Source organism: Coregonus lavaretus, assembly GCF_964263955.1.
Source record: "Coregonus lavaretus genome assembly, chromosome: 19".
Lineage (NCBI taxonomy): Eukaryota > Metazoa > Chordata > Actinopteri > Salmoniformes > Salmonidae > Coregonus > Coregonus lavaretus.
Genome location: NC_140006.1, coordinates 35,413,408 through 35,429,500, shown reverse-complemented (window position 1 = coordinate 35,429,500; position 16,093 = coordinate 35,413,408). Strand labels below are relative to the sequence as shown.

The 16,093-nt window shown below is 42.3% G+C and overlaps 1 protein-coding gene across 1 annotated transcript; it reads right to left on the bottom strand.

Annotated features, from left to right (window-relative positions):
* Window positions 1-5,603: 5,603 nt before the first annotated feature.
* Window positions 5,604-13,925, bottom strand: LOC311146585 (T-cell acute lymphocytic leukemia protein 1-like). The gene is made up of 4 exons (XM_084183104.1): window positions 13,839-13,925; window positions 11,570-12,106; window positions 10,554-10,642; window positions 5,604-7,844 (listed from the first exon to the last, which is right to left on the bottom strand). Exons 2-4 carry the CDS (start codon window positions 12,043-12,045, stop codon window positions 7,351-7,353), a joined length of 1,059 nt encoding a protein of 352 aa, XP_084039230.1. The 5' UTR covers window positions 12,046-12,106; window positions 13,839-13,925; the 3' UTR covers window positions 5,604-7,350.
* Between the last annotated feature and the right edge of the window lie 2,168 nt (window positions 13,926-16,093).

Genomic DNA, 16,093 nt, shown 5'->3' with positions numbered 1-16,093 from the left:
CATACCCTGCTCAAAGGCAGGTAGCCTAGTGGTTAAGAGTGTTGGGCCAGTAACCGTGAAAGGTTGCTGGTTCAAATCCCTGAGCTGACTAGGAGAAAATCTGTCGATATGCCCTTGAGCAAGGCACTTAACTCTAATTGCTCTTGTAAGTCACTCTGGATAAAAACGTCTGCTAAAATGCTCTTAAATCTTTTGTCTTGCCCATTCACCCTCTGAATGGCACCCATTCACAATCCATGTCTCAAGGCTTAAAAATCCTCCCCTTCATCTACACTGATTGAAGTGGATTTAACAAGTGACATCAATAAGGGAACATAGCTTTCACCTGTATTCACCTGGTCAGTCTGTGTCATGGAAAGAGCATAATGTTTTATAGACTCAGTGTATATACATACACATATTCCACTTCTGTAAATGGTCACTGAATGCTATCTTGTCTCATTTAGCATTCACCAGGATATACTGTAATCCCCTGGAGAAATAAGTGAATTGTTAGGATGACTATAGGGTGAAAACATTTAAAATACCCAAATGCGGGACAACAGAATGTAGAATTGGGAAGTTTCGACTTCCTGTGTATTCGGCTGCTCATAGTGAATCACAAAATCCGACGTTCATAGCGAATGCAAATACCGCCACACTAGGTAGATAGGCCGTGCACACAAACTTGGATGATGGCGTTGTTTACTTCGAACGACCAACACAGTAATCTCAGAACTTGTCTAGGCAAGATTTAAAAAACGTTGTTTTTCCTCTAACGTTTGTCATCATACCCGTGTTGTGTTCTGTGTCTGGCTGTGCTAATTACAAACAAGTTCTTAAATTAGTTATCTTTCACCATTCTACCTACCAGAGATTTACCCCGATGCTGCCAGTGGCATAATTATGTTTACGGTGACCAAACACTATCAGAGGGCTTTTCAGGCTGAACTGATGGGGAATCCATTTTGATGACAGCTGACAAGTGATGCAATACCATTGTTTTCTTCCTTCACAACAAACAGAAGATGCTCGATTAGAGGTACTGTAATGTTAGCTAGCATGCTAGCCTAGCTGGACTAGATAAATTAGCTAGCTAGCTAACGTTACAGTCCTGTATTAAACTCTGAATGCCATCAGCTAAATCATATAGCTAGCTAGCTATCTTTTGGATGCACACTGTCAATCAATTACGCATATGCCAGACTGGTACCTTCAGCAAAGTAAATATGTTTGTTTGTTCATTCTATCTTTGACTACTGTTAGCTAACGTAAGCTAGCTAACGTTAGTAGCCATCTATTCCACCCTTGTGTGGAAAACACTCTGTTACAAAAATAGAATGGTCGATATAGCTAACTCACTCTCTGTTTGTGTGTTGGTAGCAATGTTGAATGTGTATAAATCGTCTATGGTTGGTTAGTTGGTTCTCAGCTGGCTAGCAATCTTGCTGCCAATTTAGAGACGCTAGCTGACAATATTGAAATGTCCATGTTAGGTGTGCTAAGCCAGTCTAATAGAGACTATACAGTGGCTTGCGAAGTATATACCCCCTTGGCATTTTTCTTATTTTGTTGCCTTACAACCTGTAATTAAAATGGATTTTGGGGGGGTTTGTATCATTTGATTTACACAACATGCCTACCACTTTGAAGATGCTAAATATTTTTTGTGTGTGAAACAAACAAGAAATAAGACAACAAAACAGAAAACTTGAGCGTGTATAACTATTCACCCCCCCCCCCAAAGTCAATACTTTGTAGAGCCACCTTTTGCAGCAATTACAGCTGCAAGTCTCTTGGGATATGTCTCTATAAGCTTGGCACATCTAGCCACTGGGATTTTTGCCCATTCTTCAAGGCAAAACTGCTCCAGCTCATTCAAGTTGGATGGGTTCCGCTGGTGTACAGCAATCTTTAAGTCATACCACAGATTCTCAATTGGATTGAGGTCTGGGCTTTGACTAGGCCATTCCAAGACATTTAAATGTTTCCCCTTAAACCACTCAAGTGTTGCTTTAGCAGTATGCTTAGGGTCATTGTCCTGCTGGAAGGTGAACCTCCGTCCCAGTCTCAAATCTCTGAAAGACTGAAACGGGTTTCCCTCAAGAATTTCCCTGTATTTAGCAACATCCATCATTCCTTCAATTCTGACCAGTTTCCCAGTCCCTGCCGATGAAAAACATCCCCACAGCATGATGCCGCCACCACCATGCTTCACTGTGGGGGTGGTGTTCTCGGGGTGATGAGAGGTGTTGGGTTTGCGCCAGACATAGCCTTTTCCTTGATGGCCAAAAAGCTCAATTTGAGTCTCATCTGACCAGAGTACCTTCTTCCATGTGTTTGGGGAGTCTCCCACATGCCTTTTGGCAAACACCAAAAGTGTTTGCTTATTTTTTTCTTTAAGCAATGGCTTTTTTCTGGCCACTCTTCCGTAAATCCCAGCTCTGTGGAGTGTACGGCTTAAAGTGTTCCTATGGACAGCTACTCCAATCTCCACTGTGTAGCTTTGCAGCTCCTTCAGGGTTATCTTTGGTCTCTTTGTTGCCTCTCTGATTAATGCCCTCCTTGCCTGGTCTGTTTTGGTGGGCGGCCCTCTCTTGGCAGGTTTGTTGTGGTGCCATATTCTTTCAATTTTTTAATAATGGATTTAATGGTGCTCCGTGGGATGTTCAAAGTTTCTGATATTTTTTTATAACCCAACACTGATCTGTACTTCTCCACAACTTTGTCCCTGACCTGTTTGGAGAGCTCCTTGGTCTTCATGGTGCCGCTTGCTTGGTGGTGCCCCTTGCTTAGTGGTGTTGCAGACTCTGGGGGCTTTCAGAACAGGTGTATATATACTGAGATCATGTGACACTTAGATTGCACACAGGTGGACTTTATTTAACTAATTATGTGACTTCTGAAGGTAATTGGTTGCACCAGATCTTCTTTAGGGCTTCATAGCAAAGCGGATGAATACATATGCACGCACCACTTTTCCGTTATTAATTTTTTAGAATTTTTTGAAACAAGTTATTTTTTTCATTTCACTACACCAATTTTGACTATTTTGTGTATGTCCATTACATGAAATCCAAATAAAAATCAATTTAAATTACAGGTTGTAATGCAACAAAATAGGAAAAACGCCAAGGGGGATGAATACTTTTGCAAGGCACTGTATTGTCTCACATCCCTACTGCCAAAAGCACCAACCGCACAGACAACCGGTAAAGTAAGTAAAAATGTACTTTTATTCAACATTCTGGCTTGTAGAGGTTGTGAGGAAACTTTCTTGATTCAAACTATCAATTTCTGCCCAACGTAGAATTCAATGCAATTCAATGTTGGGTTTCCACACAATACATGACCTTAAGCATGATGGGATGTTAATTGCTTAATTAACTCAGGAACCACACCTGTGTGGAAGCACCTGCTTTCAATATAATTTGTATCCCTCATTTACTCAAGTGTTTCCTTTATTTTGGCAGTAACCTGTACATTCAATACAAACCATAAAAGGAGCGACATCGCCACCTGTGGGTAGAGAATGAGAAAAGCTGCTTTCCACCATGAGTTTTAAACCATACTATTTTTCCAGGTCAAATAAAAGAGATAAACCATTTCTGTTTGTTTACGTTTGAGTTTGTGTGTGTGTGTGCATGTGTGTGTGTTTCTGAGCGCATAAATGCATATGCTTGTGTGTGTGTGTGTGTGTGTGTGTTTGTGTGTGTTTCTTAGCGCATAAATGCATTAGCTTGTGTGTGTGTGTGTGTGTGTGTGTGTGTGTGTGTGTGTGTGTTAAGGTATACTGTGTGTGAAAATATAAATAACTGCCATGGCGGTGTAGGCAGTGTAATCTGTACCCAGCAGGCTGGATCCCCACTGTGTGAGAGTCAGTGTATTGTTCCTGCAGGGCGTCAGATAACAGCTCATTAACATACAGAATAATTTGGCTGCAAGAGCCACTCTACCATCCATCTGCACTGAGCTGATAAATCCACACACGGGCGTACACACACACATGCGTGCACATACAAGCACAAACACACAAGCACACACATACTTACCCTATCTTTTTGTCACTTTTTCACTCTTTTTAGATGGACAGTATGACTATAGTCTCCAGTTTGCAGGTAAATGTTTGGCAGTCCAGTCACAGAGCTAGTTATGGAGAACACAGTCCAGTCACAGAGCTAGTTATGGAGAACACAGTCCAGTCACAGAGCTAGTTATGGAGGTCACGGTCCAGTCACAGAGCTAGTTATGGAGGTCACGGTCCAGTCACAGAGCTAGTTATGGAGGTCACAGTCCAGTCACAGAGCTAGTTATGTAGGTCACAGTCCAGTCACAGAGCTAGTTATGGAGGTCACAGTCCAGTCACAGAGCTAGTTATGGAGGTCACAGTCCAGTCACAGAGCTAGCTATGGCGTTCACAGTCCAGTCACAGAGCTAGTTATGTAGGTCACAGTCCAGTCACAGAGCTAGCTATGGAGGTCACAGTCTAGTCACAGAGTTAGCTATGGAAGTCACAGTCCAGTCATAGAGCTAGTTATGGAGGTCACAGTCAGTCACAAAGTTAGTTATGAGATCACAGTCCAGTCACAGAGCTAGTTATGGAGGTCACAGTCCATTCACAGAGCTAGTTATGGAGGTCACAGTCCAGTCATAGAGCTAGTTATGGAGGTCACAGTCTAGTCACAGAGCTAGTTATGGAGGTCACAGTCCAGTCATAGAGCTAGTTATGGAGATCACAGTCCAGTCATAGAGCTAGTTATGGAGGTCACAGTCTAGTCAAAGAGTTAGTTATGGAGGTCACAGTCCAGTCATAGAGCTAGTTATGGAGATCACAGTCCAGTCATAGAGCTAGTTATGGAGATCACAGTCCAGTCATAGCCGACTGCGGAATACTGGAGAGGTCCTAAAACACCAGGGTGTCTCCGCTTTCCTAGAAACAATGCACTTTGGTTTTGTGATGTGTGCAAGTGGAGCTGATATCACAATAATTCATACAGAAACAGAAACATATTTTTACTGCAATATTATCATTAAGTAAAATGGTTGATGTAGCGTTTATGCATTATTACTGTGTTTGTGCATTATTACTGTGTTTGTGGTTTACTTTTTGGTTTTGTGTCGCATCATCAATGAATAACTCTCCATGTTGGTTGTGATTGTTTGGTAATGCTGCAGACAGACTGCGAGTGTGGAGGGTCTAAAAACTGTGAACCACTTTCACAATGGCAGGATATCCTGAAGGTCACTGAGCCATGATGACCTTTGCAGGAAGTTGTCACTTGCTTAGAGGAAGTGAGGATTCCAGACTCCAGTGGGAGTGTTTTACATCCCTTGTGGGGGGTTATGGATTTACTTCACATTGTCTAGGCAGTAGGATGTGTTACAGGGAGTGACTGGTCCATTTTAGATTGTCAGCTTTAAAATGTAAGAACAAATTGTTTTCAAATATTGTTAACACATTGGTTCCATAGTCTTAATTCTATATGGGTAATGATTCCTGAGAAATAAGTAAATAAATAAAAATGCATAACAAAAATGTACAAATCTGTGTTATAAAAATGCTTGAAAAAATAGTCTGTCATAGACATGGTTTATAACATACATAAGGAGTATTTTGTTGCCTTTTCATGTGTTCATTTTATTCAGCATTTTATATAAAAGCCATTGCATATAGTCATAGATATATATATCATACAACAAACATGCTTTTTTACTAAAAAGAACATACAATGTCCCTTTGCTTTCCTGTAGTTCATAAAATAGTAACCAAAGGTACCAAGATAGGCTACTAAATGTCTGCTGAAAAAGCAGTGATCAAATAACCAAACAACAGAGATGTACGCCTCACTGTTTACTGACATAAAACTGCTGGTGTCGTTGCTAATCCCAACAGAGAAAATGAGGGCATATTTAGGAGGTGATATACTTAGTGTACCATACCAAATCACAAGTGCATTACAATGAAAAAAAACATTGAAATAGAAATGTATAATATACAAAATTATTGGGTGAGTCATCATATGATTTCATTGGACATCAGTTACGGAAATACTATTTGTACCTCTTGACAGGAGAAATTGTAATTTCTTAACCTCTGGTAGATGTAGTTGCTTGTTACCTCTCCACACATAAGTCCATCATCTACATGCTATGGCAATGTGTCTCAGAAATCAGATTGTACTTGATGTGTGTGTGTGTGTGTGTGTGTGTGTGTGTGTGTGTGTGTGTGTGTGTGTGTGTGTGTGTGTGTGTGTTTGTGTTTGTGTGTGTGTGTGTGTGTGTGTGTGTGTTTGTGTGTGTGTGTTTGTGTGTGCACACGGTTCACAGTCAGTTGCCATGTTACTCTGGGGTGTTTTACTCAATGCTAATCAGTTATGTGTGACCAAAAATATAAATAAGGTACCACATTTATATCATTCTACATGTTTGTCATTCATTTTCTAGAGAACATGTTGTTTGGCCACTGTTGGTTTAATGTGTTCAGGAGCACTGAGCAGAATCTTTAAAAAAACTAAACCTGCCTGAAAACCCTGTCAAACTGCCTAATCACATCACTTGACATGAACCACTGTAGAAAATATTTTGGTAGGTAATGATATATGTGCATGTTTGATAATGTGTTGTGAGTGCTAAAACCTTACTTAAGATAACAACAATTATTTGCTTGAAAATGTGTTAATACTTGTTTAAGTGTGTATTATGTTGTGAAGATTTGACGTCAAGTCATTGCTATCAGTGAAACAGCTATGCTGTTGTCGTGTTGTTGTCGTAAACTTGACCATTCAGAAGAGTTAGAATGCCCTCATTGACAACTGGCGAAGTTGGATCTTAACCCAAGGTGAGAACATGACAGCATTGCCATTTCCTGATGTAACCTCCATTGCGTCGCCTCGTGTACCATGGCATCAGTGACTTCTATGATGATGACATAGGATGTATACTTCTCATGACATGATAGTGTAACATAAGCACACTGTATTTGAACATTCATAACTCCGGAAATATGAGGTGTTCCTCAACCCAGGTCGTAGACAGCATTAAAAGCATGCAGAATTTACAAGTATTTCGTTTTGTCAACCAACTGACCAAATAAGGACCATACCAAGCAAGCTGCCATTGGCTTCAGTATGGGCTGATTAGCATCCTGATGAAGTGAAATTCTGTCCTCAGCATGCTTCCAGAACCTAAAGCACTGCTCTTTAGATGAAGCTCAAAGATGCTAGGGCCCTTGTCATCCCTCTTTCGGGGACATAAGTCAATCCATTTCGATTTTCCTGCGGTCCACCATCAACACCGTCACCATCAACTCCATCATCGTCAACTCTGTCACCACCATCGTCATGACTGTCACCACCACTATTATCATCACCGTCATCGCTGGCTGCAACTGTCTTGTGGACGCACGTTGCGTCGCAGTTCCCTACCGCGCGGGGCGGGCACAGTCCTCTGGGCTGGGGGCGAGTCCCTGTCCTCTGTGAAGCTCTCGGGACTGCCGTCCCCATCTGGCAGACTCCCACAGCTGGACCCGGGCGACAACGTGCCCTGGAGGAATGGGTCGTCCTCCGTGGCCAGTCCCACCACGTCCTGACAGGGCCCCTGGGGTCCACCCTCATGGCCCCCCACCAGAAGCCCCGTCTCGTCGCTCGCGGCTACTGTGCCCCCTCCGTCCTGGTCATCCAGCAGGTTGGACAGGAAGCTGATGTACTTCATGGCCAGACGCAGGATCTCGTTCTTGCTCAGCTTCTTGTCCGGCGGATGGGTGGGGATGAGCTTCCGGAGCTCTGAGAACGCCCCGTTGACGTTCTGCTGCCGCCAGCGCTCCCGGCTGTTGGTGAAGATCCGCCGTACAATCTTTGGCTGGCCAGCTGGTGGAGGACAGGAGGAGGAGAGGAGGATGGGAGGAGGAGGAGGAGGGGAGAGGAGGAGGAGAGGAGAAGGGGAGAGGAGGAGGAGAGGGGGAGGAGGAGAGGAGAAGGGGAGGGGAGTAACGGTAGAGATACGGGATGTAGGAAGGGAGATGCACAAATGAAGAGTAAGACTCAGTCAGTCCAAATGTTTTATTATGTCAATTTCATTGTTAAAGTCAGGGTTGCTCATTCTCTTAACTCCTCTACAGAATTGAAGTGGTCACTTCAGATGTAAGCCTTCCTGTTCACAAAGTAAATTAAAAACGATAAGTGATGAGAATGTGTTAAAGGTGGTAAAGTAGTCGAGTGTGACACAAAATGAGAATAGAGGCATGAAAGAAGCCAGCGTAGTGATGAGGGACTGCGTTGTGCATTTATGAAGACAGCTGTGGTGTTGTGGTTAAGGAGCTGATTATGTATCATAAAGCAACCAGATATTGCGCAGTGAGCTGTCATACTTATTTAGACAATTGCACTTTTACAATCTGAATACATGTATTTGTCAATGCTCTGCCATATGTAACGAGGTTTCGGACTTTGGCACACCAACTACAGTGTTGGATTGGCGAGCACAATGTTGCTGGTTGGACTCTATTCTTGGCTTTGCTACATTGATGTCAGAAGTGGGATAGGAGATGCAGTCTGGCAAGTGGAGGAGCTGGGGCTGGTGGGGAGGGTCACTACGCCACAGTATGTGGGAAAGTATTTAAGCATCTGGTGATAGGTGATACGAGTCCATAAATGTATGTCACAGGAGGTTGCTGACTGGAGAACAGCTCTTAATAATGGGCGGAACGGCGCAAATGGAATGGCATCAAACACTTGGAAACCATGTGTTTGATGTATTTGATACCATTCCACCCATTCCGCTCCAGTCATTAACACAAGCCTGTTCTCCCCAATTAAGGTGCCACCAACCTCCTGTGATGTATGTTACCCATTATCATATACACTATATATACAAAAGTATATACCCCTTCAAATTAGTGGATTTGGCTATTTCAGCCACACCCGTTGCTGACAGGTGTGTAAAATCAAGCACACAGCCATTTAATCTCCATTGACAAACATTGGCAGTAGAATGGCCTTACTGAAGAGCTCAGTGAGTGTCAACGTGGCACCGTCAAAGGAGGCCACCTTCCCAACAAGTCAGTTCGTCAAATTTCTGCCCTGCTAGAGCTGCCCCAGTCAACTGTAAGTGCTGTTATTGTGTAGTGGAAACGTCTAGGAGCAACAACGGCTCAGCCGCGAAGTGGTAGGCCACACAACTGACAGAACGGGACCGCCGAGTGCTGAAGTGCTGAAATCGTCTGTCCTCGGTTGCAACACTCACTATTGAGTTCCAAACTGCCTCTGGAAGCAACGTCAGCACAATAACTGTTCGTCGGGAGCTTCATGAAATGGGTTTCCATGGCCGAGCAGCCGCACACAAGCCTAAGCTCACCATGCGCAATGCCAAGCGTCGGCTGGAGTGGTGTAAAGCTCGCCGCCATTGGACTCTGGAAACACATTCTCTGGAGTGATGAATCACGCTTCACCATCTGGCAGTCCGACGGACGAATCTGGGTTTGGCAGATGCCAGGGGAATGCTACCTGCCCCAATGCATACTGCCAACTGTAAAGTTTTGTGGAGGATAAATAATGGTCTGGGGCTGTTTTTCATGGTTCGGGCTAGGCCCCTTAGTTCCAGTGAAGGGAAATCTTAACGCTACAGCATACAATGACATTCTAGACGATTCTGTGCTTCCAACTTCGTGGCAACAGTTTGGGGAAGGCCCTTTCCTGTTTCAGCATGACAATGCCCCTGTGCATAAAGTGAGGTCCATACAGAAATGGTTTGTCGAGATTGGTGTGGAAGAACTTGACTGGCCTGCACAGAGCCCTGACCTCAACCCCATCGAACACCTTTGGGATGAATTAGAACGCCGACTGCGAGCCAGGCCTAATCGCCCAACATCAGTGCCCGACCTCACTAATGCTCTTGTGGCTGAATGGAAGCAAGTCCCCGCAGCAACGTTCCAACATCTAGTGGAAAGCCTTCCCAGAAGAGTGGAGGCTGTTATAGCAGCAAAGGAGGGACCAACTCCATATTAATGCCTATGATTTTGAAATTAGATGTTCGACGAACAGGTGTCCACATACTTTTGGTCATGTAGTGTATTTTCCAAAGTAGTTTTTTATATATTGGTACATAAAGCCGATGCACAATACCTGCGGCTTACGTCAGAAACTGTGGAATGCATTTGAGAAATATAATATCCCGTTGGTGCATACCAAGCTCCTGGAACATACCCGGTCTCCCTTATCCTCCAGTTTACTATGCAGCAAAGCCTTGGCATGGCAGCAGCTAACTCCCTCCACCCTCCCTTTATGCTACGCCTGCATTTGACTGTGAGTGGGAGATAGAGAAAATGAGATGCAGTATATTATGTTTCTCTAAGAAGCTAAAACCATAGACATCACAGGATTAGGTTTAGGAGTTCTCTATAAATTGGTGGTCAGTAGCCTATTTTATTAAATACCTGCCCATGTTACAGCCATGCCAGGGGATAAATGGAATGGGATGACGTTGGGATGAGGAGAGGATTGAGGAGAAGACTGTAAGCAGAAGGTGGACACAGCAGAGGTGCGTTTTACCATACTTATAAAGATCTAAAATGCGCCTACCCTCGTCGAGCTCAACCTCGTAAGGCGCAGGACGGTGCTTTACCCTGTTGCTGGGGTACATGCAGTACTGTTCCGACTCCCCTCCAAGACTAGTGACAGGGAAAATATATGAGGCACAGCTACACACATGACCATACACACATACTATTTACACACAGGCACATATAGGCTATAACAGCTCACCAATTAGAAGTATGAAGCAATAACAAAATATTTCATGAAAGTGATAGCCTAATTATAGCCTTTATAACAGGGTTGCCCAACCCTGTTCCTAGAGAGATTTTCGCTCCAACCCAGGTGTTACTAACCTGATTTATCTTATCAACCTGCTAATTATTAGAATCAGGTGTGCTAGATTAGGGTTGGAGCAAAAACCTACAGGAAGGTAGCTCTCCAGGAACAGTGTTGGGCAGTCCTGCTCTATAATATATGCCATTTAGCAGAGGATTTTATCCAAAGCGACTTAAAGTCATGAATGCATATATTTTAAGGATGGGTGGTCCTGGAAATCGAACCCACTATCCTGGCGTAGCAAGCGCCATGCTCTAGCAACTGAGCTACAGAGGACCACAGATGGTCTCTGTGTCCATACTTACAACTCACAACCAAAACACATAAAGTATGTGTGAGTATAGGCACAAGTAGTCTGCTAAATGGCATATTATTATTATTATTATTAGACTAACCTGAAATCCTCCACATTCAAATTAATCAAGGAAAAGACTGCAATTAATCAACACAGGTAGCCTAGAGGTAAAGGCACTGACAGATACCCCTGTGAAGGTAGATTAAGCCAATATTCTAGATAACAAGCTACTACATGAGTTGATGTATGCCTATCAGTAGACCTAATAGGCAACATATAAGTATTCTACCTTAAAAATAAATGAAGATGAATAACGTATGGGCTATAATATAGACTATATGCTTTAGGAGGAAATACAACTTTCAGTAAAACATAACATTTGTTTCAAATGCTTAAAGGCTAGGCTATTTTATGTTTTATTATATTTTACCTGTTGATTGCGGCGAGAGGTTGCGCCAAGTTGTAGAGCATCGCTCGCGCCGGGAGAGGGAACGCGTTTGGGCTCAGCTGAACCATTCGAGCGTCGTTCAGCGCGTCTCGGTGCGGCAGCGGCAATGGCACGGGTGGTCTGCGAAGCTCCGTGATGGGTACTGTGTAACTGTCCGTTCTCTGCTGTCCCGCCTTTATATCGTCTCTCCTCGAGAGATCGATTACTGGTACTTCCCTTTTCAGGTCAAAAGCGTCGTAAGCGGTTTCCTTGGCAACACCGTTGAGGATGATGGTCCGGTTGCGCGGGTCCCGCAGAGGCGCGTCATCTGTCTTAACCCCCTCCCCAGGGAAGTTCCCCTTCTTCGAGTCCTCCAGGTCTTTGCATCCATTCTCCCTGATGATGGAATCCTGCTTCAGTGGGCTGCACGATTTGGCACCGGGACTTACAGGACAAAGCTCCGGCTTCATTTTTTCCATAATTTCATCACGTTGCAGTTATATCCTGCCTTTCCATAAATCAGCTGTCGAAAACACCACACTATGGGGCAGAAAAACGTTTCGTAAAAAGACACATGCCATAGCCTAAACATTTTTTGGGGGGGGATTCTTCCGGTCAGATTCAGATTCTAGACTTTTCCCCATCATTTCATCACTTGGAGGGTCGTGTGTATACGGGTATAAAGCCCCACATTTTAAAGTGAGAATGTGTTGATTTCGTATAGCCTAGAAATTAGCAAGAAAATAACCCCTAAAATGCAGGCATCTGCACATCAAATTTTAACATGTTTTCGATTCAGAACGGGTGGTGCATGTCAAATCAAATCAAATCCAATTTTATTGGTCACATACACATATTTAGCAGATGTTATTGCGGGTGTAACGAAATGCTTGTGTTCCTAGCTCCAACAGTGCAGTAGAAAAATAGCCTCATCAATGTCCCATATAGTCATCACCAACACGTTGCCATGTTATTTTGTAGGCTATGGTCGAGTTACTTATTTTCCACATTTTGGATTAGCCAGTAAATAAGTCCTAGAAGGCTCAGCGAAGGGTTTGCTATTATGAAAAAATTGGCTAGTTCTACTTCTTGAAATTAATTCACCAAATACCTATGGACATGTTTGAGTGTACCACATTTAAAAATATTCAAAGAAGAAGAAATACATTAAATGCGAATAACGAATAGGCCTACAAAGAATATGAATAGCACAAGGTGCCTACATTATGAGAGGTCAGTCAAAAACAGTATTGAATTAACTGCTTTTGATGGTCAATCGTTTGTGTTGTTCATCGAAGTCCTTTCCCCCTCAAACAACTGGGGTTTTACACGTGTATTATTCTCATGTCAACAACAACCTGACCTAGGCCTATGGAGCAAGCATTCAATGTGGCATTTGAAATGGCAATTGGTGTTGATGTTTTTTTTTTAACATGACCTTTTATTCAAATCCTCTAACGTTTTTTGTTGTTGTTGCAAGGTAGGCCACTAGAATTGTGAGCATAAACGTTCAATAGCCGATTTGTTCTTGAAATTATTCATTTTTATAGGCCTATTTAATTTGATCATGTGAATTCATTTATTTTTAACAAGAGAGTAAGTGAATATGATTCTTAATTGGTAACGTATTTAACTGATAAAAAAAACGAATCAAAAGGCCTTTACAACGACTCTATAATGGGTTTTATTTCTCTATAATTATTTTTTTTAAATTCTCCCATGGTTTAAGCAATAGCCTAAGATCCAATAGACAGTCACTTCGATTATAAATTGCATCAGACATTTGGAACAAAGGTTGACATAACCGAGCTTTTGTTCGAATTTTGGATTCATTTTTTCGTTCCCTTTCTTGTTCTATAGGCCTAGATGATGTAATATTGGAGTGTGTAGGCTGCCATAACTCAAAACAACGAAGAAATCACAAGGCAATCATTTTGATCTGTAGGCTAATAATACAACCTATCATTGTCAATGAAACAATGACAATAAATATTCCTATCCATACAGTCATTAAAATAGGCACAAAAAAAACAGTTTTAACCAATAGCCACATCATTATTTAGGCCTAGGCTAATGAACCTATAATTGTGTGTTTTATTTTTTTAATCGAGAAAAATAATAGGCCCTATTACGTTCCTAATGGATTCCAAAGTATCCAAGGAACGAACAACAACGAAAAAGCACTTCAAACACACTCCTAATTGTAATTCAAAATAATTCGCGTGCAAAGCAGGCATGGAAAATGAAATATAGATGAATTCTATATGCTCACCGTTCCCGACGTGATGTTGATGTTAGTGTGAAAGTGGAGCCATTTTGTGAGAGGGTCATCCATGTCTGAGTTTTTTTTGTTGTGCGGGTGAAGTGCAGTGTGGAACTGGAAGTGAGGTTTGAGTTATTCCTCATTGCGTAAAGCGCGCCCGCTCAGTTTGTGGAGCGGAACAAGAGCGCAATGTGGTCAGGCGAGATAAGCGCACAGTAGCGGCCTCTTCGTTCCCGATAAGCCCCTAAACCCATTATTTATTAAATGAGTCATTATTATTTGGCTGTCGTAGGCTATATAGGCTTGTGGAGGGCAAAGCATAAAAATATATGGATGCAACTCCAGTAACTACAACTATGCGAGGAATAGGCTAAAGGTTAATCGAGGTGGTTACATTTTTCTGATACAATTTTTTTTTCCTGGAAAATAAACAAACATAAGGCTTAATGGCCAATCAACATTAGGCTAAATAACCCTATAACTTATAGTATAAGCCTGATAATAATAGCCATATAATAATAGCCATATAATCATAATTATTAACATATCATAATGATAATATCATTATAGTAATATACATTTCAGTTGAATGTAGGTCTAATCTCTATTCTATTCTATTCTATTCGTTAATAAACAACAATACTTTGCTAAATTATTGTCTATGTTGAATGTACAAATGGATCCAATATCAAAGGACTTCTGATAGGCCTACTGGAAGGAATTGTTTACTGTCATTGTTTTATGTAGCCTATGTATGGGGTGGCCAGGCCTGGGATTCATGGCAAATTTAGCGGGGGTCCCCCGGGGGCGACATGGGTGAGAGAGATAAACCCATATCAGCCCCATTCGGCGGATTAGTGAATGGAGAAATCAGCAGTGAAGCGCCATCACTGGAGGACATATAGGGCGTTTCTCGTTTAGATAAAAGTCCGGCCTAGGTCCTCTATCCTCTGTCCTCTGGCCTCTCTCCTCCGTGACCCGGAAGTGGTCAGTGGTCGAGGAGTGTGTAAATTAATTAGTAGGCAAACGGAAGGCAGCCCTCCCCTCTTCGATAGCCTCCTTTTGGCAAGGAAGCACGAGTCTATACTACTGTGGAAGAGTTTTGATACTGTGTAGTGTTAGGGCAAAAACCAAAATGTGCACCCCTTGAGGTCCCGAGGACCGAGTTTGGGAAACGCTGGCTTAAGGGTTTCCTTAGAATAGGCTACATGGTCAGGTATTTTTCAGTTTTTCAGCCTAGTTTGTCCGATCATCTGAGGTAAAGTCGACTGTCACGACCGACATATCACGTGCTTTTAGGTCACTGGTCACGACAAGCATCCTACATCCTGGTGAAGCAGACTGAGAATACTGTGGCTACAAAAAGAGAAAAACAAACAGCCTATTTCCCAACTAATTTCATTAAAGTAAATAAAGTGATTGCAGAATGAGACACTGCCACACACCAAAAAAATTATAACATATGAAGGCTAAGTGTTGAATAACTTTAGATATTTTTTTTCTCCCACATTGGTAGTAGACCTGCTATGAATGAGCTTTTTCAACAAAGTTTGCAATTTGATTCGCTTCAGGTAGCTTAGTGGTTAAGAGCGTAGTGCCAGTAACCGAAAGGTCGCTGGTTCTAATCCCCGACGTGCCCTTGAGCAAGGCACTTAACCGTAATTGCTCCTGTAAGTCGCTCTGGATAAGAGCGTCTGCTAAATGACTAAAATAAAATAAAAATAAAAATAATAATAATAAAATGTTATGACAAGGTAGGCTTTGTGGTGGGGAAAGGTAGACTAGTGGGTTGCACAGAAATTGTGTAGTTACCTAATATTAGGCCCTAATGTGCATATAGTGAGTGCAAGGCAACTGGTATTTCATAATAAACAGAGTTCATTATCACCTTTGACACAACAGGCTGTTTATTGTGAAACACACAATAATCATTATACAGTCTTTATTTACAGAGCCTTCAGAAAGTATTCACACCCCTTAACTCTTTCCACATTTTGTTGTGTTACAGCCTACATTTTAAATGGGTTATATTGAGATTTGGTGTCACTGGCCTACACACAATACCCCATAATACAAAATTAAAAGCTGAAATGTCTTGAGTCAATAAGTATTCAACCCTTTTGTCATGGCAAGCCTAAATAAGTTTAGGAGTAAAAATGTGCTTAACAAGTCGCATAATAAGTTGCATGTACTCACTCTGTGTGCAATAATAGCGTTAACATGATTTTTGAATGACTACCTCATCTCTGTACCCCACACATACA

Coding starts and splice junctions, on each gene's coding strand:
- LOC311146585 (XM_084183104.1), bottom strand. CDS start 12,045: ATGGAAAAAATGAAGCCGGAGCTTTGTCCTGTAAGTCCCGGTGCCAAA. Junction 10,643..11,569: donor CCTCTCGCCGCAATCAACAG/GTAAAATATAAT, acceptor CCCTGTCACTAG/TCTTGGAGGGGAGTCGGAAC. Junction 7,845..10,553: donor CGAGGTTGAGCTCGACGAGG/GTAGGCGCATTT, acceptor GTCCTCCACCAG/CTGGCCAGCCAAAGATTGTA.